General features: G+C 31.1%; 2 protein-coding genes across 3 annotated transcripts in view; one reads left to right on the top strand and one right to left on the bottom strand.

The window, feature by feature from the left end:
• Positions 1 to 27,410, top strand: part of LOC142230586 (potassium channel, subfamily K, member 16) — a 237,111-nt gene that overhangs the window by 46,027 nt on the left and 163,674 nt on the right. The gene's annotated exons all lie outside the window — the stretch shown is intronic.
• LOC142230328 (uncharacterized) lies at positions 7,178 to 8,958 on the bottom strand. Of its 2 annotated transcripts, none has more exons than XM_075300966.1 (2): positions 7,412 to 8,958; positions 7,178 to 7,356 (listed from the first exon to the last, which is right to left on the bottom strand). In XM_075300966.1, the coding sequence occupies exons 1-2, from the start codon at positions 8,693 to 8,695 to the stop codon at positions 7,348 to 7,350; spliced, it is 1,293 nt and encodes a 430-aa protein (XP_075157081.1). In that variant the 5' UTR covers positions 8,696 to 8,958; the 3' UTR covers positions 7,178 to 7,347. The 2 variants fall into 2 exon arrangements, with proteins under 2 accessions (XP_075157081.1, XP_075157080.1); XM_075300965.1 differs by having other exon boundaries at positions 7,178 to 7,344.

Here is a 27,410-nt window from a genome sequence, read left to right as displayed (position 1 = left end):
ATGTAGGTTGGCATAAAAATAGAATTCTTCATTGTGATTCATCTCTTTGGTTTACACATGACTATAGTAATGACTTTGACTATGGTATTTAAATATTGAATTTGTAAATTGTCATGTCCTTGTAAATCAAATGATTCAAAAAAGAAAAGAAGAAGAAAAAAAAAAGATTCCTCGTTTCTATTGGAAAATCTTTTAGAAAACTTTCGCATTAATATAAATTCCCTTGGGCTATATACTATCTTAGTCATCATTATCAACACCATCATAGTAGTCTTGTATTTTTCGAGCTTTTGTTTCAAAATTATCTAGGAAAACTTGTTATGATGTTGCAGATATTTTCAATTTACACTTTACCATTTACAGTAAGGAGCAAATGTGTGCTTTATATTGTCTTTAAATATTACTCTGTGGTGTTACAATCAGCTTTATAGAATTTTTAAAGAATTTCGAAAGAGTGGCACAAAAAGTGTCATTCCTAGCTAAAGTGGCACATTGATTTAAAATCCCAGGAGGATACGTGTTTCCATTTCATTCTCCGAGCATAAATATAGAGAATTCCATGGTAAGACTTTATGGTTATTTGGAAGGAAATCCTTTATCGAATCCTTCAAAAAACAGATCTAATTATTTACTGAAACTGACATGAAACCCCAGACTTAAGAAATATCCTTTGTGAAATTGAAATTTTCTAAAGTACCTCGTAGTTATATTCCACAGAAAATTGAACTGCATTTTAAAAGAATTTCAAGAAAGTGTCACAAAACGTCTCATTCACAAAAGGTGGCCCAATTATTTAAAAACCCAACTGCAGAATATCTGGAGATAATCTATGAAGACGACTTTTCACTTTTTTTCTCCCAGAATCAATTTAGATATTTTTATGATAAGGTCTTATTGTTATTTGGAAGGAAATCATTTCTCGAATCCTTCAAAAAACTGAGCTAATCATTTACTGTAACTGACATGAAACTTCCAGGTTTAAGAAACCTCCGAATTTTGAACGAATTTCTGAAGAGTAGCACAAAAAGTGTCACTCATAACAAAAGGTGTCACACTGATTTAAAAGCCCAACATCAGAACAGGTCTGATAGCAATTGAAGAAGATGATTTTCCACTTCATGGGAATCAGTATAGAGAATTTCATGTTGAGGTTCTATTGTTATTTGGAAGGAAATACATTCTCAAATCTTGCAAAACCCCAGCTAATTGTTTACTGAAACTGACATGAAACCCCCTGACATAAGAAATTTTGTGTCATTGAAATTTTCTAAAGTACCTCGGAGTTATATTGGACAGAGACTTGAATTTTAAAGGAATTTAAAAAAAGTGGCACAAAACGTCTCATACACAAGAGGTGGCCCAATTTTTTAAAACCCTAACTGCAGAATATCTGGAGGTAATCTATGAAGACGACTTTTCACTTCTTTCTCCCAGAATGAATTTAGATAAGTTCATGGTAAGGTCTTATTGTTATTTGGAAGGAATTCCTTTCTCGAATCCTTCAAAAAACAGATCTAATTATTTACTGTAACTGACATAAAACCCCCCAGGCTTAAGAAATCTCAGACAGAAAATTAATTTTACCGAATTTTGAAAGAATTTCGAAAGAGGGGCACAAAAAGTGTCATTCATAGCTAAAGTGGCACACTGATTTAAAAACCCAACTTCAGAATATGCCTTGTAGCAATCGTAGAGGACAATTTTCCACTTCATTCTCCGAGCATCAATGAAGAGAATTCCATGATGAGGACTTATTGTTCTTCGAAAGTTTCTTTCTCATTTCCTGCAAAAACAGAGCTAGTAATTTACTGCAACTGATATGAAATCATCAGTCTTAAGAAATCTTCTATATGACTTGAATTTTTCTAAAGTAACTCGCAGTTTCATTGGATAGAAAATAGAACTTTACCGAATTTTGAAAGAAATTGTAAAAAGTGGCACAAAAAGTGTCATTCTTAACAAAAAGTGACACTCTGATTTAAAACCCCAACTTGAGTATATCTCTGGTAGCAATTGCAGAAGACGAGTTTCCATTTCATTATCCGAGTATCCATATGGAGAATTCCATGGTCAGACTTTATGGTTATGTGGAAGGAAATCCTTTCCCAAATTCTGCAAAAACAGAGCTAATTATGTACTGTAACTGGCATGAAATTCCCAGACATAAAAAATCTTCTATCTGACATTGAATGTTTCTCAAGTAATTCGGAGTTATATTGGATAGAAAATTGAACTTTATGGAATTTTAAAAGAATTTCTAAAGAGTGGCACAAAAAGTGTCATTCATAACAAAAGGTTGCACAATGATTTAAAAGCCCAACTTCAGCATATCTCTGGAGACAATCGAGGAACTCGATTGTCCATTTCAATATAGAGAATTCCATGGTGAGGTTTTATTGTTTTGCAAATGGCTATTGGTAAAGAAATCCTTTCTCAAATTCTGCAAAAAACAGAGCTAATTATTTGCTGCAACTGACATGAATTTCCCAGGCTTAAGAAATCTCGTATGTAATAGTGAAATTTTCTAAAGTACCTTGGAGTTATATTGGACAGAAAATTGAACTTTACCGAATTTGGAAAGAAGTAGTAAATAGTGGCACATAATGTGTCATTCGTAACTAAAGGTGACGCACTGATTTAAGGCCCAACTTCTGCATATATCTGATACCAATTGAAGAGACGATTTTCCGCCTAAACACCCTTCAATCTGTATCGTTATATGATCCCGCGGAACTCAAACACTTTCTCATTTGTTTAACACTTTTGTCAGCAACTGCAAGAACTTCTATTCTCCATCCATTCATTTGTATTTCGAACGTGCTTCAATAGCTTAAGGCCTTCATTGTTGTTGTTGTTTTTTTTTTTTTTTGAATACTCCAGCCAAGTTTTGTGAAAGTTCTTGTCTACAGCAATGCAAGTATTAAAAATTCCACAATGAGAATTTGTTTTTCGCACAAAAAAAAGTAAAAAATAAAAACATTTCAATAGTTTGCGGAAATGTGTTTTTGTCCTATTTAGTTTAAGCTATATTTTTCTCAGTGCTTTTGGTGCAGTGTTGTTCGGTGAACATCTCCACAAAACAATGAAGATGTAGAAGGAGATCCTTTACTTACATTGAATGGGTTCATTAAAAACTTCTTAAAGTTGTTTTTCGCATTTTCTTTGTTTGTTTTTGTGTATTGCGTCTCTCACATTAAGACATTAATAATTGCTAAAGTTGAACTAAAAGCAAGCAGCACTTGTTGTCTATTTTACATTTATCTCTAAACAAATGATTTTTTTTTTATAAAAAATGAGACAATGTTTTGGGTTAATGGTTATGTTGTTCACCCTGGATGGGGATGGAAAAGCCTATTGAGATTATTGTTGGACTTTAAGTTGGAAAAATAGTTGTGAAAATTGTTTATAGAAGGGTCAATATTTTATATATTGTCGTTATCGTCTTATGTGTTGTGTGCTATCTAAGTTTGGAGTTTCCATGGTAAATGTAATGAAGTCTACTGGCCTTAGTTATTCCATCCAAATCCAGAAAAAAAACCGAAAGTTTTATATGAAAAACTTGCTTTGCTCATATCTACAAATGGAGCTTATGTTAATTGTACACTATATCAACTTCCCAGCCGATCACTTATTATAATCACTTATATTTCTGTATAGCTTTTGGATGTCATAAGTTCTCAGTCGCATAACGTTGAATTTTCAAAAATTATGAATCCAAATCAATTTACAGTGAAACCTCTCAGACGTGAATACTCTGAAAATCGGACACCCTCAAAAGCGGACAATTTTTGTGAGACGTTTGATATATTATGACATTAACATTAACCGCTCCTAAGCAAAGATAATAAAAGAGGAAGATGGGAGATTGGCTTGCATCATACCAAATGTTGCATTTACCAGATTAGTTTAATACATGTTTGTAATCATTTAGTTGTTTTTCGTTTTTATTTTTTATATGAAAAATGTAATTTTCTTAATGAAACAATGTTAAATTTTAGGCAACAACAAAAAAAATTACATTTTCCCCTTTGTAGTGAGTAAAACACTTTGTAGGCGATTTGATTTATTTGTTTTATTTGTCACAAAGTAGCAGTGTGTGCTTTGTGACTTTGTTTTTCAACCTCTTGATTATGACTGACCGATCTGGTCGATAACAACTAAAAGCATACACTGCAGTCATTACATATAATACTTATCGATAACACTTTAATATGTTTACTACAATAAGGTACGGCTTAGGGATTAGCAAAAACTTAGATACTAATAATATACTACAATTCGGCCTTCCTGACAGAAAGAATCACCCGATTCTTCAGATACTTGTTAGTCAATTACTCCGACCTCGAAACCAGTGTTTGATGTTGTTTGCGGCCCATGTACCCCTATAAGGTATTTGAGTTTGTTGAAACCCATCTACGTCCTCTAGAATATATCGATCATTTCCCAAAACTTCTGTTATTTTGTACGGCCCTTTGTATCGAGGTATTAGCTTCCTTGTTACACCTGTGCTGGTATCGAAATTCTTTATCATAACGTAGTCTCCTTTTGCGTAATTAACGGAAGATTTCCTCTTCTTATTTACCTGTCTTTCGTTGTAAGCCTGTGCTTGTATTTCCTTTTCGTGAGCTTTATTTCTAATATCCTCAACATTCTCAGGATCATCATCCATAATGCTGTCTCTAATTTTATCTAAAATTTTCCCTTTTTGGTTTACCCCAAATAACATAACGCTTGGATGTTGGTCGATCATTCTATGTTTTGTATTGTTCAAACTAAATTCAACAGATTCTATAACTTTTTCCCAGGATTGATTACTTTCGCAGTCTGTAAGCTTTGCTATCATTGGCCCAAGATTTCTATTCACCCTCTCAACCTGTCCGTTAGCTTGTGGTGAACCTGTAGCAATAAGTATTTGTCTAATGTTGTTTTCCTCAATAAACTTTTCAAATTCTTTGGATGTGAAACATGAACCTCGGTCGGAAATTATATATGTAGGTCTACTATAGTATCTAAAGTACTCCTGTAGGGCCCTAATCACCTCAGACGTGGCAGTAGTTTTTGTGGGATATAGTTTCACAAACTTGGAACATGCATCTATAACTACAAACAAGTGTTTCTTCGAGCTACTTCCATGAATTGGGCCATAATGGTCTACATGCAACATTTCAAACGGCTTATTAGGTTTCGGTATATTATGCAAGTACCCTTCGAACTTCCCAGTTTTATGTGCAAACGCTAAGCATCTCAAACAGTTCTTAATATGTTCTATTATTTTCTTTCTAAGTTGCGGAAACCAGTAAGTGCGCTCAATTAATTCGATAACCTTGCCGACACCCACATGACCCATTTCGTCATGATAATGATAAATAACGTGAGACTCCATAGCCTCAGGAACGTAAAATCGCAATGTTTTCTTATTCACCTTTTTATATAGCACACCATTTCTCATCTCATAATTCTTATCATCTGTATGTTGTAATTGACTCTTTAATTTCAAAATTCTTGGGTCTCTATTTTGACATATAATTAAATTTTCTTCTAAAGTATTAGTTTCTATAACCATGATCTCATGGCACCTGCTTAAAGCATCTACATGTTGCATGCGCTTTCCCGTACGGTGTTCTACGACATAATCGAAATTTTGCATCTCCAGTGCCCATCTGGCAATTCGAGGATTTAACTCCTTTTTATTTAATGTCATCGTAAGCGAATTACAGTCTGTTATTATTTTAAAAGGTCTACCATGTAAATAGACGCGAAACCTCCTCAACGCGTAGATAATAGCTAAAGTTTCCAACTCATAACTATGAAATTTCGATTCAGCCTCTGTAGCCCTTTTCGAGAAATAAAAAACTGGATGCCATTTCCCATCTTTATCCTTCAATATGGCTCCGAAGCCTATAGCGCTTGCATCACAGTGAAGCTCCGTATCCAAAGACGGATCAAACGATGATAACACTGGCGTCTCAACAAGTTTCTTCTTTAAAGTGTCGAAGGCCATAACTTCTTCGGGTCCTAACATAAATTTTCTATCCTTTTTCGTTAAATCGTGCAAAGGTTTGGCTATTATCGAAAAATCCTTAATGAAACGCCTAAAATAAGAACACAATCCCAAAAAGCTGCGAACCGAATGAACCTTATTCGGTAAAGGAAAATTTTTAATTGCTTCAACACCTTTTTCATCTGCCGTTATTCCAGACGACTCTATTTTGTAACCTAAATATTTTACGCTAGTTTGCAAAAACTCGCACTTATCTAACCGTAACTCTAATTTGTTTCTAACGATCCTTTTCATAACTTCCTCAACAATCGTAAAGTGTTCCTCCATGTTTCTCGATGCTATTAAGATATCATCTAGATATATTATAACGCTGCCTTGTCTAATTAAATCTGAAAATATTTTGTTAACAAACATTTGAAATACTGATGGGGCATTCTTCAAGCCAAATGGCATCCTCAAAAATTCGTATTGCCCAAGAGGTGTAATAAAAGACGTATATTTTATGGAATCTTCATGCATGTGAACGTGAAAAAAACCATTCCTCAAATCCAGTTTAGTAAATATTGTCTTACCGACTAAAGTCTCTAATAAGTCATCTATTAGTGGTATGGGGTAATTGTGTTTTGCTGTATTCTTGTTCAAATTTCTGAAATCGACACACATTCTTAGATCACCTGTTTTTTTACGCACTAACACTATAGGTGAAGCAAATTCTGATTCACTAACTCTAATGATTCCTCTCTCTAAATAATCATCGAGAACCTTTTGTAGTTCATTTCTCTCAGTGTATGAAAGCCTACGCGGAGGACAATGGAAAGGTTTTATATTCTCAAGTATTATTTTCATTTCACATCTCACATCTGGTTCCAAAGGTCGCTCCATATTTATATAGGTTTTACGAAAAATATTTTCTAATTTGTCTTTAAATTTATATTCAACAGCATTATCGACCATAAGATTTAAATCACTTAAATTTGAACTTACATCAATTGACATAATCATTTTGTTAAAATTCTGTTCGTCTTCATAATGATTTACATTATTATTCTCTATACCATCTTTAATAGCCTCTTCTATAATCGGTTCCCCTAAAATTATTTTACTATTTGTCTGTGACAGAAAATCTCTTCCTAACAACGCAGAATATTTCATAGAATCTTTGTCAACCACGATCAGTTCAAATTTCATAAATTTATTCAATATTTCAATGTAACAGAACATTTTTCCACTAATTTTTAATTTAGAGTGATTTAATCCGTAAAATGAAAAGTTATTAAATTCAAAAATATCCACATTATCCGGCACAAAGTCTTCTCTTATAAGGCTGATCGGGCTACCAGAGTCTATTAAACGTTCTAAAGTAAAATTAAAATTAATATTAGGCAATAATCTAAAATTAAATAATCTTACATATGGATTGGTATTGTCGCCCGACGTCTTCTTTTTATTCTGCTCACAATTATTTACCATGTGTTGGTCACTACCGCACGCATAACGAGTTCCTGGCTGTCGACGAGGTTTACCGCAGTCGGCAGCATAATGGCCTATGCTGTTGCAGTTATAGCATCGTATGTCCACTTTAATTGGTGTTTGTTTACCTTCTCCGTTGCCTCTATTTTTCGCGGCAGTTTGTTGTGAAGGTTTGCTTAATCGAACATTCGCAAGCGTTTTTAGCAAGTCGTCAGCGGACGTATATTGTTGCATTGCCATTTGTGTACGTATGTGCATACTCGGTATTCCATCTACAATATACTCCACCAATTCGTCCTCATCTAACGAGAGTGTGGACGACAACATAATTTTGTCATTGAAATAGTCTGCAAAATTTTCGCCGTAATTCCATTTACGTCGCTCAAAATTTCGCCGAATCTCTAATTTTGTTTTCTTAGTTCCGAACGTCATACAAAATTGTTGGAGAAGTTCATCAACATTTTCGTTCGAGGTGTTGCGTCGTGCATGTAGCCATGCTTGAGCTCTGCCGGTCAGCTTTGTTGCAAATAAAACCCTCAACATGTTGTCAGACAGACTGTATGTTTGTTGTATGTCACGTAGCTGCATAACCCAAAATGTACCATCTGCTTTTCCATCATAGTCTGCAACTAAATTGCTAATCATCTGTAACGACAAGGCATTTGTTGACGGTTCGATCGAAGAGTCAATTAATTTCATTTGGTTCTCTTTGCGTAAAATTTCTCGCTCACGTCTTAACATCTCATTTTCTCTCTTTAGAAGTTCTAATTCTTTTTCTTTGAGTGAAGCAGACAAAACAGTGACGTCATTTTGATTTTTATCCCGTTGACTGTTATCGCTAATCATCTCTTTATCATTGTGCTGTACTTTTTGCGAAATTTGTGTCTCTTCATTTTCTTTAAATTTTGCCATAACGTTTTGATTGTTTCTCACTGCACTTTGTATGTCCATAGCACTGTTTACCTCTTCATTGTCACCAACGGCCACTGCATTTTTGTTCTGTAATTCGTTGTCATCTACATTTTGTTCTTTCTGCTGTTCATTTTTTGAGGTAACGGCATTTTGATTGCTTCCATCCATTACATGTACGACTCGAATTAGCTCCCCTTTAGGTACATCTTTCAAGCGGAGTATTAATTGCCGCTTCGTGCCATCCAAAGAGATTTTAAATTCTTTACAAATGTTTTGTAAAGTGTTCAACGAGAACTCCTCTAGAAACTCCATCTGGATAGCTTTTATGTTTTCGGTTTTTTGGGACCACTTCTGAATTGTAGTGAGTAAAACACTTTGTAGGCGATTTGATTTATTTGTTTTATTTGTCACAAAGTAGCAGTGTGTGCTTTGTGACTTTGTTTTTCAACCTCTTGATTATGACTGACCGATCTGGTCGATAACAACTAAAAGCATACACTGCAGTCATTACATATAATACTTATCGATAACACTTTAATATGTTTACTACAATAAGGTACGGCTTAGGGATTAGCAAAAACTTAGATACTAATAATATACTACACCTTTATGGAAATTTATTTCGTGCTCATATTTCTTTTTATTTGCATTTTAATGCTATGTCAATACTTGTCGTATACGCGTTTGGTACGAGTATTAAACTAATGTGGTAAATGGTTTGATGTGCTCAGTAGCCAATCTCCCATCTTCTTCTTTTATTATCTTTGCTCCTAAGTGGACAAAATTTTGAATGTCCACTTATGACAGGTTTCACTGTGTTAGAGACCGAAATAGTCCATCATCTGCCCATCAAATTACAGCAATATCCAGACAGACAGACCGACAGACCAATAAATACACGAAGCATTCGTTACACACATTCATTTAATAATACATAATTTCAATTATTTTAATTATAACTGAAATACTACAAAAACAACAACACTGCTTCTACTCTCAGATTGGTTTTTAATGTTACTCTTTCAGACTTTTATACCAGCCATATATAGTCGCACCTATATTCTCTATTTTCTCATACTCAATATCAGCAATAAGAGAGTAATGAGAGTACACTATCATTTGTACAAAGGCTCTGAGATAAAGTAGATATTTTTTATTGGTACACTTTTTAGGAATTTTCAGAAACACCAAGAGTTATTTGAAGAAAGTTAAAAATATTGTTAAAATTTTATATCTACTAATACACTAATATTTTAAATAAATCTTCTTAACCTTTAACTATTGTGGATGTGGTAAATTTTACTTTCTTATTTTGGTGTTTTCAATTTACTGAGTGCAATTAATCCTCGCTTATGTGTGGCACTGTATTTCACCTCAGTAGTTAAAGTAGTTGAAGGTTAATTTAATGCCTATAGGTGGGTACAATGTGCACTATATGTTCCTCTTTCCATTTAATCTTAATTAATTACTTTTAAAGATAACATACAGCTCGGTTTAACGAACGATATATTGTCAGGGCCTTTCGCTATTTAGAAATATTCGTTAAATCTAACGGGAATATTAAATTATAACTTTTTATTGAAAATCGTACTTTTTTACCGGATGAGTAAAAATTCAGAAGTATTTGGCAAAATTAAACTATAGAGGCATTTAAAAAATATTACTTTAAATAATCCTTAAAAACTGATGAACTTGTTATATCTAGGTTAGGTTAGATTGAAAAGAGGATCCAAAATTCGCTGTTTCATTAGAGCCTATATACACCCATGTCAATATTCGCCTTGATGTGTGCTCTAACATCTTCGTTGAATTCCCTAATTTGTTTGCAGTCCCCGGTTTCAAGATGGGTCAGGCATAGGTAGTGTTCATAGTAACATCTTCCTAAAATGTCCAACATACACCTTTACTCTGCTGCTCCTGTCGGCATAGATGCACTCTCAACACTAGATTACAGTTTCGGCTGAGCACCAAAAAAGTTTTTCAGAGGTAGTTTCTCCTTCTAAATAATGATCCTGTGTATTTCGTGTTTATCTTCAGCTATAAGAAGGAGGTTCCTTGTCATTGAGGAAAATATAGAATCGGGTAGAATTCATTAATAAGAGAAAAATTCACCACCAGCCCAACTGGCGATCCTACGAATATTTGGTGCATATTGCCACTAACGGGCCTATCACAGGACTAGTTTTTAAATTTTCATATAATTTATTGATCTCTATACTCTATTGATTTTAAAATCTTATTGGATCAGCCATTTACCTATGGGTCAATATATTCCAAGAGTTTTTCCTTTCTGGTGCAATTGGGATGCGCAAAATAAACCGGTTCCTAAGGATTCTTCCACGACTGGTTAATGAAAACCTATCTAGTCCTACTAAGTTCTCCCAGGTCATGTCCTTTGGAATGAGTCCAAGCCATGTAAATTTACCCCGTGTAAATTTACCCCGTCAATGACAAACCCGTGTTAATGTGGCCGATTCCGTCCATACGTTTCGACCAGGACTGGGACTGATCCATTCAGATCAGGGAGTAGTCCTGTGCTGGTTCTGGGGCAGATCCATTTCCCGTAGCGGAACTTCCACTCTATCTAACATAACTTTACTTAGTTACCTGGCCATTTAATATGTGTTTCCAAACAATTCATGGAATATAAATAATATAAATACCTTGGGAATGTCGTACTTCGTGGACATTTCCAAAGGACTTAAGCAACTCTCATAATCGTTAAATTTTGCTGATTTTTTGTTGTTTATTTCCTTAAATTTTGTTCAAACTTTCGTTATTTAGAATACTCAATGTTAAGAATTTGGACGTTCGTTAAAATGGATTTTCGCTAAATGGGATATTCGTTAAACAGAGCTTCGACGGTATAATATCATTTGTAAATATGTTTTATATCGTGAATTAAATTGTTTAACAACACAGCTACTACCCTTTAATGGTTTTTATTGTTACTCTTTCAGACTTTTCTGCTACTCATATACAGTGGCATTTGTATTCTCTTTTTCTCTCATACTCATTATCAATAATGTGAGAAAAATGAGAGTACACAATCACTTAGGCCTACAAACACACTGAGGTAGAGTTAACACTTTTTAACTTTTTTGCACATATTTTTGTTTTTTGAATTTTATTAAACATCAAGAGTTATTTGAAGAAAATCAAAAATATTGTTATTTTAAAAAATATGGCGCTTATAGCGAACCTTATACCCACTTGTAGGCATTAACTTAAGAAGATTTACTTAACACATCAGTGTATTAGTAGAGGTATCACTACCCTGCCAACATTTGGGTGATAGTTTTATCGTCTTTCGCTAAGATGTCACTATTTCGGATCGCTAGGAAGTTTTCTGGTAGTAAAATCGCAAGCACAGCAACAATAAAAACAACTATCGCGTGGGGTGTTTCCGTTTCGAAACAAATTCGACTCTAACAGCGATCAAAAATCTAAATAAAGACACCATACATCGACATAGCTAATTTTTCAATAGCACCTCTCTGAGAGTACATGTGTGTAAAAAGCCACTATCAACCAACGAGCGTGGGTGGCACAGAGGAGGAGAGCCTCTGACTTGAAAACGAGAGGTTCCGAGTTCAAAGCTTGGTGCGGCTGATCATCATTTTTATTTTTTTAAAAATAACTATCACTTTTTTGACTTCTTTTGGTCACTGGTTTGATTCCCCGAGAACACTATCGCATAGTGGGACATTTGTTCTCGAACGGGGACCCTAATTCGATAAGAAGATGATATCGCCTGCGAAAGTTTTATCTTTCGCGGCGAAACTACTTCGATACACTTTCGATAGAAAATGTTTGCAGGGAATACACTAATATAAAATTAAGAAGATTTACTTAAAATATAAGTGTATTAGTAGATAAAACTCTAATACCCAAATATTGTAAATAAATCTCCTTAATTTTTTTTGTGTTTTTTTACTATTTTTATTGTTTTAATAAATTCATTTTACACAATAATTTAATAATTATATTTTAAGAGTTCAGTTACATAACACAACTTTTCAACTTAAACATAATTTTTAAACTTTGAATAATTTATGGTATCTAAATAACAAATGAAACGGGGAATATTAATGAAGGAAAAAACCCCGTATCTCCTTAATTTAATGCCTACAGGTGGGTACAATATTCGCTATGTGCGCCATAAACTAGCTTATTTTCACCGTTCCTATTCTTAATCCATTAATTACAAAAGGCAAAATCTATGCGTTAGAATTTTTACATAATAATAATACGAGTATCATTCATAAATATGATTTATAACGTGACGTGAAATTTTTTTCCGTTATTTACATTAATATAATTGTAAGTGGAATATCACGAAAAGAAAAATAACAACACAGCCCTTTGATTTTTATTTAGTATTCCTACTTTCAGACTGTTCTCCTAGACATATACAGTCGCACCAATATTCTCTATTCTCTCATATTCAATATCACTTATGTGAGAGTAATGAGTGTATACTACCACTTGGGTCTCAGACTCAGAGGCAGAGTTGATAGAGATGATCTCAACTTTATTAGTTTATTTTTTTTATTTTTTATTTTGTCAAAATTTTATTTCTGTAGAAAATTTTGAAAAAATACCGATTTACGAAAATGGACCAAAATCAAACAAATTCCATTTGGTCTGACCATCAGACAAAGTTTAATTAATAGACAGACGGACAAATAATAAACAGATTAAATACCTAAGATCTCTAAAGGAGAACCTCAGACTCTGGGTGGTCTGAAAAGTGTTTAAGCTCTTTGCCTCCTGATACAGGAGTATCACAAGTGCGATTTATTTCCCTAACAGACTCCCTAAAACAAAGATATAATTTCTATTTTCTTTCTACACCCTCTCCTTGGCTTTTATATCTATTACTTAACTGTCATAATGAGCCATTTGCATGGTATTCTTTGAGTTATACAACATTTAGGTAGGCGTTGTAAAATGAGCTGTTAAGCTGAAATAACCAACAAGAGTTGAGTTGTGTTTAACAATTGTTTTTTTTTTGTTTCTTCTTTATATTTTATTGCTGTTTTTTTCCTTCGCATACATGTTTGCTTTGCTTAACTCCTTGGCTTAATTTTTAATTTCCATGTTTTTTTTTTTCCCCGTTTATGTTTATATGTTGCTAGCTAATTACCAGCTGTCTGCTTGACTAGCTCTCTACTGCATTGCTAAATGGGCTAATATTTTTGTTGGTGTTGCTTTTCCCTAGAACTTCCTGCTTATTCTATGATTTTTCTTTGGCAACTTTCTGCGTAAGGTAAATGAGGTGCAAATTCATCTGTAATTATATTTTAATTATTTACCTTAGCTCCATGAGCATTGAAGAAAAGTGTTCTATTTGCAATGCAATTTATGGAAAACTAAATGCTTGGAAAATTCAACATAATAGCAAGTATCGAAAAAGTAAACAAAAAACTTTTATTAGCAATGTTGCTTCCTGGTGCTAATGTTTCATTTTCCAAAGCAGGAGAATTTTAGTACGAATGAAAATTCCTAATGGGGTGTATGATGATAATTTAATTGCTATTTCCTGGAAAAAAAACTTTGGCTTTTAAGAATTTATGGAAAAATATATAAGTATATTCTATTTTTTGCTAATATTTAGAAAATTGGTTTGTCATTTATTTGTATTAAATTAAATATTAAAATTATGTTACTATATATTAAGTTAATTGAAAAAATGATATCGAGCTAACAAGTGCTCCTAGTCATCTACATTATTAGCAAATTAGTTTAACATTTATTTGTATTAAGTTAAAAATTAAAATATTAAAACTAAGTTATTACATATTTAGGGTTTTAATAGATATTTCGTATATTAGACGTAGACTTTTAAGAAATTATGGAAAAATATATAAGTATATTCCAGTTTTGCAAATATTTAGAAAATTTGTCTGACATTCATTTGTATTAAATTAAATATTAAAATTAATTTATTATACATTAATTTAATTAAAAAAAAACTATAATGAGGTAACAGAGTGCTCCTAGTCATCTATATAATTAGACAATTAGTTGTATTAAAAATTATTTGTATTAAATTGAAAATTAAAATAATAAAATTAAGTTATTATATATTAAGTTTTTTAATTGCTATTTTCTGGAATAATCGTAGGTTTTTAAGAAATAATGGAAAAATATATAAATATGTTCCATTTTTTTGCAAACATTAAGAAAATTAGTTTGACATTTATTTGTATTAAATTAAAATAAAAAAACTAAGTTATTATATATTAAGTAAAAAATGATAATGAGGTAACAAATGCTCCTAGACATCCTCTTGGAAGTAGATATGAAATGAATTGTAAAATAATCTATAAAAAATAAACAAAAAACAAATTTTTTTGATTTAATTTAACGAATTAAGTTAAGTTTAATTTAATTTAGTGCAATTAAATAAAGCGTATAAACAAAAATTAAATTAGGAAACAATTCTATTACAACTTGTAATAATCTCTCCTCAAATGTATCATATCATATTAACCTATTTCTCATTTGTAATTTTAATTTTGTAATCTCTTTACAAATGTATCATATCCAGGGCTCCATGTTTTTTTAACCAATTCTGTTTCAATCACGAAATTAATTGATGCAATTAATTTTTTAATTGAAATGTCTTCAATCACAGAAAGGATAGTATCAATTAAAAAACAAGTATATACGGCCGCAAGTTCGGCCAGGCCGAATCTTATGTACCCACCACCATGGATTGCGTAGAAACTTCTACGAAAGACTGTCATCCACAATCGAATTACTTGGGTTGTGGTCAGGGATGGAAAATGCAGTACTATAGTACTTTTTTCAATACTTTTTCACCCCGGTCAGTACCGTAGTACCCCCGCGAATGATTTAGTACCTTTTGTGTAGACATTTTTGAGTCGATATCAGATTTATGGTACAATAGCTTTGACAAAATATTTTAATATTTTGAGAAAGTCTTTATCAATCTTATTTGCTAATAGTCTTTTACAAATATGGCAAAACAGACATGTTCATGTGGGAAGAAAATCTCGATTTTGTAAAAGACATAGTCAAAAACAGGATTTTATTGAACTTCAAGAATGTTTTAGTCGAAAAAAGAATGCGATTCTATATTATCGATTTTTTATTTCGGTAGAAAATGTTGTCAAAATTTTATTTCTATATAGAATTTTTGCAAAATTTTATTTTTATAGAAAATTTTGTCAAAATTTTATTTCAATTGAAAATTTTGTACAAATTTTATTTCTATAGGAAATTTTTGCAAAATTTTATTTCTATAGAAAAAATTTTGCAACATTTTTTAGCTAAAGATTTTTTTTGCAAAATTTTATTTCTATAGAAAATTTTTGCAAAATTTTATTTATATAGAAAATTTTGTCAACATTGTATTTTCTTTAAAATTTAGTCTCTTGACAATAATTTTCCAGTGAAATTTAGTAAAAGTACCTTTCCGCTCAAAAAACACCTTTTTTGTACTTTCTTAAAAATTGTATTTTCCATCCCTGGTTGTGGTATCTTAAAACTTCTTATTCATGCATGGTTGTTGGATACCATATACTAACATCACGTACCAAATTTCAACCGAATGGGAAGTATTTTGCTCTTCCAAGGGGCTCTGGAGGTCAAATCTGGGGATCGGTTTATATGGGGCCTATATATAATTATGGACCGATATCGACCAATTTTTGCATGGGAGTTTGAGGCCATATATTAACACCACGTACCAAATTTCAACTGAATCAGATGAATTTTGGTCTTCCAAGAGGTTCCGGAGGTCAAATCTGGTGATCGGTTTATATGGGGGCTATATATAATTATGAGCCGATGTGGACCAATTTTTGCATGGTTGTTCGAGACCATATACTAACATCACGTACCAAATTTCAGCCATATCGGATGAAATTTGCTTCTCTTAGAGGCCTCGCAAGCCAAATTGGGGGATCGGTTTATATGGGGGCTGTGGACCAATTTTTGCATGGTTGTTCGAGACCATATACTAACACCATGTACCAAATTTCAGCCGGATCGGATGAAATTTGCTTCTCTTAGAGGCCTCGCAAGCCAAATCGGGGGATCGGTTTATATGGGGGCTATATATAATTATGGACCGATGTGGACCAATTTTTGCATGGTTGTTAGAGACCATATACTGACACCATGTACCAAATTTCAGCCGGATCGGATGAAATTTGCTTCTCTTAGGGGCCTCGCAAGCCAAATTGGGGGATCGGTTTATATGGGGGCTATATATAATTATGGACCGATGTGGACCAATTTTTGCATGGTTGTTAGAGACCATATACTAACACCATGTACCAAATTTCAGCCGGATCGGATGAAATTTGCTTCTCTTAGGGGCCTCGCAAGCCAAATCGGGGGATCGGTTTATATGGGGGCTATATATAATTATGGACCGATGTGGACCAATTTTTGCATGGTTGTTAAAGACCATATACTAACACCATGTACCAAATTTCAGCCGGATCGGATGAAATTTGCTTCTCTTAGAGGCCTCGCAAGCCAAATTTTGGGGTCCGTTTATATGGGGGCTATACGTAAAAGTGGACCGATATGGCCCATTTGCAATACCATCCGACCTACATCAATAACTACTTGTGCCAAGTTTCAAGTCGATAGCTTGTTTCGTTCGGAAGTTAGCGTGATTTCAACAGACGGACGGACGGACGGACATGCTCAGATCGACTCAGAATTTCACCACGACCCAGAATATATATACTTTATGGGGTCTTAGAGCAATATTTCGATGTGTTACAAACGGAATGACAAAGTTAATATACCCCCCATCCTATGGTGGTGGGTATAATTATTTGACATCCAATTAAAAAATTCATCGATCAATTAAGAGAATTAATTGTTACTATTAATTTGTGTGATTGATTTTTGTTTTAATAAAAAAAATTGTTGAATCAATTAAATTTTTAATTGAATATTGTTTAAATGTAATTTGGAATCGATTTTAATAATCGAATTTAGTAAAACTCAATTAAGATTTTTTAATTGAAATGTCTTCAATCACAGAAATGATAGTATCAATTAAAAAATTATTTGACAGTCAATTAAAAAATTGATCGATCAATTAAAAAACTTAATTGGTACTATTAATTTGTGTGATTGATTTTTGTTTCAATTAAAAAAATTGTTGAATCAATTAAATTTTTAATTGAATATAGTTTAAATGTAATTTCGAATCGAATTTAATAATCGAATTTAGTTAAACTCAATTAAGATTTTATTTGGAAATATTTTCGTGAAATTTATTTCTGCATTCTCATAGAATTTTAATTCCTAACAAATGTATTTCCATACTTTATCCGATTTAGTTATTAATATTTTGGTATGATTTGGGAAAATAATTGAATTAATTAAAATAAAATAAATTAGGCAACAAATCTTTTTAGAGATTATTGTATTTTTTTTTTATAATCCCATACACATGACTACCACATTTTTAACCAATTTCTCATAGATTTTTAATTTCTATAGAATATTTTCCATCTGCTATTATATGTATATTATTCCATAAGGCTTAAATATTTTTATACGTGCAAAACAATTTAATAATTAATATTTTGGCAAGATTTGCCTCATTGGTGGTATACGCAATTTTAATTATTTTCTATGCATTCGTATAACTCATACGCAGTGAAGTACTTTATTGATATGTCACTTGTATCACGTGTGGCATACGTAATTTTAATTATTATATTTTATTTTCAATGCTTATACGCTCCAAAGAACTTAAATTTATATCTGAATATTGAATGAAATATTAGCTGACAAATATGAATTAGTATATTATATGGGCATATAGGAATAATTAGTAATTTTTAATATAAGGGAAATATTGTAGCGAAATTATGTCGCAAAAATATACACAGATTTTTATGATACCTTTGCTAATTATCAGTCCAATTTTACATATATCGCTCTCATATAAATATTATTGCTTTTGAGATATATATGCCTATATGCAAAACAATTTATTGACAGTTTATTGAATGAATTTATATGGCAAAAGTAGGCTTGAAGTATTTTGTAAATTTATTGCATATGGGAAATATTGTATTTGTATTATACAAATTTTAATTAACAGCCAATTTTTCATATCCGTTTCGGAACGCTTTCAATCGACAGAAACTCCAAATCAAGCTGACTTTCTTTTATAAAGTCATTTGGTTTGGACATCCTAGTCGAACGAAAGCATTCGTTTCGGGGATATGAGAAAATGGCTGTAAAATTTCTTAAATTTCCAATATGGGTTTTTGTATTTGTAAGAGATTTTAGGCTCTTACAAATATGTTCCTTTTGGTATGAGATACTTTACAAATTATTTATTGCTACAGAAGAATAGCAAGACCTGTATACATATATATCGAAATTTTATTTGATAACTGCCTAAAAGTATGCAACACAATTATTTTGTTTTAGCAAAACCAGCACTTCTTGAAAATAAATTATAGCATTCAATATTAACATTTCGTCCTTTCGTTATTCTTAATTATGGGGAAGTCCGTCTATTATATGACAAACATAACGAAAGCAATTAAATATAATAAAATATTTATGTCATGTCCACTATCAAACATTGGCCATATTAATTATACGATAAAAAAAATCATAGTTTCTTGCACTTCCTGAATGATTGTCATTGCTATTAGCAAAAAACAGCTGACTTTTCTTTATAAATTCAGTTGTTTTGGATATCCTAGTCGAATGGAAACATTCGTTTCGGGGATATGAGAAATTGGCTGTAAATCTTAAATTTCCAATAGGGGGTTTTGTAGCATGCTTTTAGGCTCTTACAAATGTAATCCTCTTGGTATGAGATATTTTACAAATTATAGACTTATTTATTGCTACAGTAGAATAGCAAGGCTTGTATGCCTATGAATCGAAATTTTGTTTAATAACTGCCTTAAAGTATGCAACACAATCATTTTGCTTTAGTAAAGTGCTTGTAAAACAAGCACTTTTTGGACGATTAACATTTCGTCCTTTCGTTATTCTTAATTATGGGGAAGTCAGCCTATTATATGACAAACTTAACGAAAGCAATTAAATATAATAAAATATTTATGTCATGTCCACCATCAAACATTGGTCATATTAATTATACGATGAAAAAATCATAGTTTCTTGCACTTCCTGAATGATTGCCATTGCTATTGGGTCAATTATTACCATTTGACCACACGGCCATGACGTATCAGATGACTGATGGCAGGAGTTTATCCGGGTTGGTATAGCCAGAGTTTTTTTTTGTAACCTTTAATTTATGATTTTTATCAAGGCAAATTAATTTAACAATATTTTTCAATATGCTAACAATTTATTTATGATGATGATGGCCATGTTGATTGCTTTTTAAGCCTACATAAACCAATAAAAAGTTGCAGTGAAATGTTTGCAATGGACATAATTTTCTGAATAACAAACTCTGGGGAGGTGGCTGGGAAGGAAATTAATAACTGCAAAATATTTTTAAATACAATTGCTTCGCTATGATTATAATAAAATTAAAAGGTAATCTTATGCAACAACTCGATTATTTGTTTGTTATTTTCATGATATATGCGGGCTCACATTTATATAAAATATTACATACCCCTATGCTTTAATTATTAAAGTTTTTTTTTATTATTTGTTATTATTATTTTTTTACATGTATTATTTTCCCCCCTATACAAATATGTGTGTGTGTGTGTGCATGAAAAGAGATAATTTTATTTAGTGTATTTCAGTGATTAATAATGGCAGCAAATATAACTTCATGCTGATGAAAATTCCAAAGAAAAACATTTATTTTAAATACAATATCCATTAGTTTTTCCCGGGAAATTCTTTTAATATACATTTTTTTGCATTATTAGTTGTTGTTGTTTTTTTAGTTAGATTTTTTACATTGAATTTGAATCAAATGTTTTTGGATTGTGAACAAAGCTATAGCAAATATTTATGAAATTCCGATATACATATTGCATAGAAATTGATATAAATATAGATTTTATGGTGAATGACAAAAACAAACAATCATTCTAATAAGGTCTATTTTAAAAATATGGAAATATTTTTGTTTTATTTTATATATAAAATACACGGAATTCAGGCTAATGGTGTGGGTGGAATTTATAATACATGTGTGGGTAGATACAAAAATGAAAATTTAGGATTCTCTCTTACCATGTAAATCATTTGTTTTAAAATATTGTTGTCTCATAGAATTGGAATCTGTAATAAATGTTTGTTTTTTTAATTGTCTGATATGTTCCAGCTATTTTTGGCATTTTCGTCTGTCTCGTTACTTAGGTCTTATATCATAAATAATGAAATATATTTTAATTTGAAGCATACCTTTAGGATGAAGAAATTAATTAACTTTTTCACTAGCGAATTAAACCCACTGTCAAAATTAGAATTATGTATAATGGTATGGAGAGAATTTATAATATAATAAGAATAAGAAATAAATTTGCGAATTGAATTTTTTGTTTTCTCTATTACAATGTGCCAAATAAATCTCATTACTTAAAATATTGTATTTTAAAATATTATATATTAAAATATTACATTACATAGAATACGATTATATTATCAGTGATTTTCTAATTGCCTGGCATATTCGAGATATTTGTTTTTGTTTTCTATTCCGTCTGGCTCTTTACTTAGGGATTATGTTGTAAATAATAAAATATACATGGATTTGAAGCATACTTTTAGGATGCAGAAATTGATTAACAGCTTCACTGCCGAATTTCAAAACTTTAATTTAAAATAATGAGGGAAATAATGTATAATACCTATTGTGAATTACCACTATTTTTCCTATAATTGGAATCTGTATTCAAACGTTTTCTAGTAGCCTGACATGTTCCAGATAATATTTGTTTTCTTTTTTGTTTACTTTTCATCTGCCTCTTTACCTAGGGTTTATTAGCTGATGGCCTCTGTAGCCAATTTCTTCTATTATTATTCTTTTATTAGTCTAGTCTAATAAATAATTAAAAAAAGTACCTAAGGCTTAAGTTGTAAATAATAAAATGTATATATATGAATTTGAAGCATACTTTTAGGATGCAGAATTTGATTAGTCTCTTCACTACCGAATTAAACCTTCGGTTAAAAACTTTAATTTTAGATAATGGTAAAATGTATAAGACCTATTGGGCTGATAAAAAAGACTGATTTTTTAATACCAGTAAAGAAAACTTGAAATATTGGGATTTCTAACTACCGTGTGTAAACTAAATCCTATTGCTTAAAATATTATTATACCCTAAACCACATAGTGGTCAGGGTATAATAAGTTTGATCGGCCAAAAAATGTGCTTACCAGAAATATTGAAATATATACCGATCGACTCAGAATCACCTCCTGAGTCGATCTAGCGCTTGGTGTCCGTCCGTCCGTCCGTCTGTCCATGTATTTGTTGTTTGTTTACAGGATTCCGGTCGCAATTATTAACCGATTTTGATGAAATTTGGTACAGGGAGTTTTTTGGGCACAAGGACGAACGCTATTGAATTTGGAAGAAATCGGATCAAATTTAGATATAGCTCCCATATATATGTATCGTCCGATTTCGACAAATGGGGTCACGTTGCGCTCTTTTTCAAACGGATCGCCACTAAATTTGGCAAAAGGTAATCTTTTCCATCGCCCTTCAAGTCTGCAAAATTTCATCCAAATCCGTTCAGATTTAGATATAGCTCCCATATATATGTATAGCCCGATTTTCCTAAATTTGGCCATAGAACCCTTATTTATTAACCGATCTTACTAAAAGTTGGCTAGATCCAGTCCTCTATAGTACTAACTACATGTGCAAAAATTCATCGAAATCGGTTCAGATGTAGATATAGCTCCCATATATGTATCACCCGATTTTGAAAAATTCGCCCCTAATAACCTTATGTTTGACCATACAGGCCTCATTTCTTAACTGATCTTACTCAAATCTTGCACAAGGTAACCTTTGGTGGTAATAATCAAACCCGCAAAATATTATGCAAATTGGTTGAGATTTAGATATAGCTTCCATATATATGCATCGCTAGATTTTCCCAAATTTGGCCATAGTACTCTTATTTATTAACCAATGTTACTCAAATTTCAAATTTTGATGTACTAGCCCATCGTACTTATACGTATTTGTAGCTCTTACATAAGAATATTGCTCGATTTTTACAAATTTGTATTTATTACCCACACTAATTTAACGATTGTCTCTTTTTTAATAATGGGCTCAATATTAGTGACATGCTAACTCCGTAAGTGCAATATCAAGACAGCCAGTGTTGCTAGAAGTAGGGGAAATTCCCTATATGTAGGATTTTTCTAATATTTAGCGTCTTGTAGGGACGTAGGGCCACAATGTAGGACATTTTCACTCAACACAATTTGTAATAATTTTTACATTTTGGTGGCTTTAGAGGAGGAAATTAGAAGCCAGCAAGGCTTGATCTTTCATAATGTGTAGTAAACTTTATTCCTGTAGAAAATTTTGTCCAAATTGTATTTCTATAGAAATTTTTTTCAAAATATTATTTCCATAAAAAATTTTCTCAAAATTTTATTTCTGTGGAAATTTTTCTCAAAATTTTATTTCTATAGAATTTATGGTCAAAATTTTATTTCTATAGAAAAATTTCTCACAAAAATTTGTTTATAGAAACTTTTTCCAAAATTTTATTTTTATAAAGATTTAACAAAAAAGATTACTAATTTGGGTAGAATTCTACCAACTGTGGCAACCGTGGTGGTAATACAAATTTATATTCTAAGTTAAATACGTTGCATATTCATGTTTTAAGATAATAAAGTACTTAGAACCATTTTTGTTTTGTAAAATTTTTTAAATTTAACGAAAAATATAGAAGGGAAAATTGTTAAGGAATGTATAGGAAAGTAGGGAACTTTTTTTTGTCCTTGTAGGGTAAACCGAACATTTTCCCTGGCAACATTGACTATGAGCTATAGTCAGATTGACACAAAGCACCCATAGACATGTACCCCTTAATTTTGTTAAATATGCAACTGCGGTTTATCTCCCAGACCTATATGTTACCCCACAAATGCTTATGATTACTAATTCTGTAATGGTGGTTTAGGGTATGATAAAGTCGGCCCCGCCCGACTTTCTGCTTTACTTACTTGTTTTTATTTTATTTTTGATTTGATAATTAGAGTTTTCCTAATTGCCTGACATATTCCTTATATTTGTTTCTTTCTTTTTGACTTTTCGTTTGTCTCTTTACTTAAGTCATAAATATTAAAAAAAAATTGAATTTGAAGCATAGCTTTAGGATGCAAAAATTCATTAAGCTATTAAATTCAAGCACTTTAATGTGCTGCTCGTTGAAATTTTGAATTGGTGTGGGTGATTTGTCATCGGATTATCAATTTCGTGATTGAAGCAATCTCATTTAAAAATTAACTGGATCAATTAATGACATAATTGAAACCAAGAAAAGTTTTCTTTTTAACTTCCATTTAATTTTTGTTATGGAAAAATGCCAGACGCTGAATAGAAAAATTTATAATGGACTGGCTAATATAAAATTTTCTATTTCTATACTATTGCCGTCGGTGGGAAGTGTTATGTTGCTACCTCAAAGTAAGCTTTAATTTTTTTATTAAAAATATTTTCAAGACATATATTAAGACCTACTATTTTTTAAACTTTCAATTCAACAAAATAATGTAATGTTCACTTGTAAATTAAATCCTATTACATAAAATATTAAAATATTATATGATCTGCAAACAATATTTTTCAAATTCCCTAACATGAACCAGATATTTGTTTTTTTGTGTCACTTTTACTTGAGGCTTATGCCATAAATAATGAAATATATTTGAATATGAAGCATACATTTAGGATGCAGACATTAATTAACTTTTTACTAGCGATACAAACCTAATGTAAAAAATGTGGATAATACTGTAGGAAAATGTTTTATACCCATGGAGGGCAGATAAAATACCTGATTTTCGATACAGTAATGAAAATTTTGAAATTGAAAGGCTCTCTATTCTATCATGTGTAAACCAAGTCTTATTAATTTAAATAAAATATATTATCTAATAGAATTGGAATCTATAATAGTAGTTTTCTAATTCCCTGAAATGCTCTAGATATTTGGTTTTGATATCAATTTTACCTTCCGTCTAGTTCTTTATTTAAGTCCTATGTCACAAATAAAACATTAGCTGATGGTTTCTTTAGCCAATGCTACTTATATTATACTATAAGCCTAATTTTGTAAATAAATAAACAAATAAAATAATATATTTGAAATTGAAGCCTACTTTTAGGATTCATAAAGTGATTAACCCATTCACTTACAAATTAAACGAATAACAACAAATATGATTTTTTTATGTATTAGATTGTACTAACAGCATATACAACCCATCTCGTAATTTTGAAAGCCTAACTTAGCTAAAACCTTCACAAAGAAAAAAACTCTTTATAGGCTGAAGCCTACTTAAGCTGAATACTATTGGTATATAAATTGCATATGTTAAGAAGTCTACGATTACAAAAGAATGTTGATAATTACCAATATTGTACTCTCTGGCTGCTTATAACCAAGTCTTAATATAATTTAAGTAACAAACAAAAACAAAATAATTGTAATAAAAACAAACAAAGAAAAATATGAAGATTTATTGTCTCACTAATTTTTAGCATCTGCTTCAAAAGTTCCGAGTCAAATTCACATAAAACATAAATTGTTTGAAAGTTCTTAGAAAATTATCTCTACATTGGCTCTTCATAGATTGTTTTGAAGCCTACTTTTAGGCTGAATACTATTGATATGTAAATTGCATATGTTAAGGAGTCTCCGATTATAAAAGAATGTTGATAATAAACTCATAACAGATGAATGCCAAAAACAAAGAGCTGCCAACATTTCATGAATAAAGTCAGTAATTCACTATAGAAAGTTTTCTTTTTTTTGTTCGACTATGCGATATGACATTTAAACATGCATATATAGATAAACGTTAGCTATTTTACCAATAAAAATGTCTAGACAGTAAATATGTTGGTGAACCTTGAATATGAATTATGGCATTGTAATATAATGTGATACACATAAATCATTATTATTGTTATGGGATAGAAAAAGAAACTCTTTTGATGAGTTAATAAATGAGAATTCTACAAAAAAGACCATACAAACTTTTGATCTATATCAGTAGATAGATGAATCTTATTTGTTTATTTATTTGTTTTTTGTTAAACTGAAAAAGAATTGGAAATTTATTAAATAGTTTGCCTTTTTGAAATTTACTATTTTAAGGTGATTTATTTTTATTAAAATGTGAGGAGTTGGTTTTTTTTAATTGTTGTTGTTTTCTGTATTTTTTTAATATTTTACCCAAAATCATTTAAGACCAAATTGCTATAATAATTTAGCAAAAGCTTTTGCTTAGTAACATAGATATGAATGAAATATAAATTTGATTGTGCACTGAAAAAGAAATCACCAAGATTTTTTTAAAAACATTTTAATTGTAGTAAAGCCTCAAGGTATGCTTTATTTTTTTTTCAATAAAAATATTTTCTAGACAAACATTAATGCCCATATACAAAATGATTTATTGATAGTTTATCAAAGGAATTCATATGGGAAAAGTAGGTTTAAAGATTACTTTAGCTTTTTTGTATATGGGAGAAAGACTTCATATTTTTCAAACTTTCAATTCGACAAAATACCAAAAAACCAAACAAGAGAAAGGCAATGGATGGGTTTAAGTTTCTGGTAAAATACAGCCTGAAGGTATGCTTTAGTTAAATTTTTTTTTAACAGAAATAAAATTTAAGAACTTTAATGTGTTACTCGTTGAAATTTTGAATTGGTGTGAGTGATTTATCATCGGATTATCAATTTCGTGATTGAAACAATTTTAAGTAAAAATTAACTGGATCAATTAATTACATAATTATAACCAAAATTATAATAGCTTTCTTTTTAACCTCCATTTGATTTTTGTTATGGAAAAATATCAGCTGCTGAATAGAAAAATTTATATTGGACTGACCAATATAAAATTTTCTATTTCTATACTATTGCCGTCGGTGGCAAGAGTTATGTTGCCACCTCAAAGTATGCTTTAATTTTTTTTTAATAAAAATATTTGCAAGACATATATTAAGACCTAATATGTTTTAAACTAAGACCTAATATTTTTTAAACTTTCAATTCAACTAAATAACAATACCATCAAGAAAATACAAAAATATAAAGGCAAGGAGACCAAGGAATAAAGAAATCTGTTAAAGTTTGGTTTGGTTGTAAAATTAGCCGTCACTGGAAAAAGTGGCGAAATACAGCCTGAAGGTATGCTTTAAATTATAACCGATATAAAATTTTTAACCGATATAAAATTCTAGTACATACTCGTTGTAATTATTAATTGAAATGGGAGAGAATCATCGGATATACTATCAATTTCGTAATTTAAATTAAAAATTAATTGGATAAATTAATTACATGATTGAAAACAAAAAAAAAATTTTCTGTTTAAAATGAAGTAATGTTATAACCTCCATTTGATTTTTTGTTATGGAAAAATGCCAGGCGTTGAATAGAATAATTTATTTTAACCTAGTCTTCAAGCCGCAGCCGCCTCAAGGCATGCTTCAATTTTTTTAATAAAAATAATTTCATAAAATGTATTAAGACTTCATATGTTTTATTTTTCACACTTCCAACTCAACGAAATAACAATAATATGAAAGAAGCACAAAAAAATTAGAAAGGCAAGGAGACCAAGGAATAAAAAATTCTGTTTAAGTTTGCTTGTACAATTAATTTCATACCCTTTTGAATAATCTCCATTTGATTTTTGTTATTGAAAAATGCCAGCCGCGGAATAGAACAATTTATAAATTAAATTTAGGGTCACCGTTAAAAATTGCTGGCCTTGTGTTTCAGGTGACGTACAGCCTCAGGGTATGCTTTAACTAAATTATTTTTTTTTACACAAAACAAAATT

This window comes from Haematobia irritans, chromosome 3 (genome assembly GCF_050003625.1).
Source record: "Haematobia irritans isolate KBUSLIRL chromosome 3, ASM5000362v1, whole genome shotgun sequence".
NCBI lineage: Eukaryota > Metazoa > Arthropoda > Insecta > Diptera > Muscidae > Haematobia > Haematobia irritans.
The sequence above is the reverse complement of the archived record's forward strand: the minus strand, read 5'-3'. Positions and strand labels throughout refer to the sequence as shown.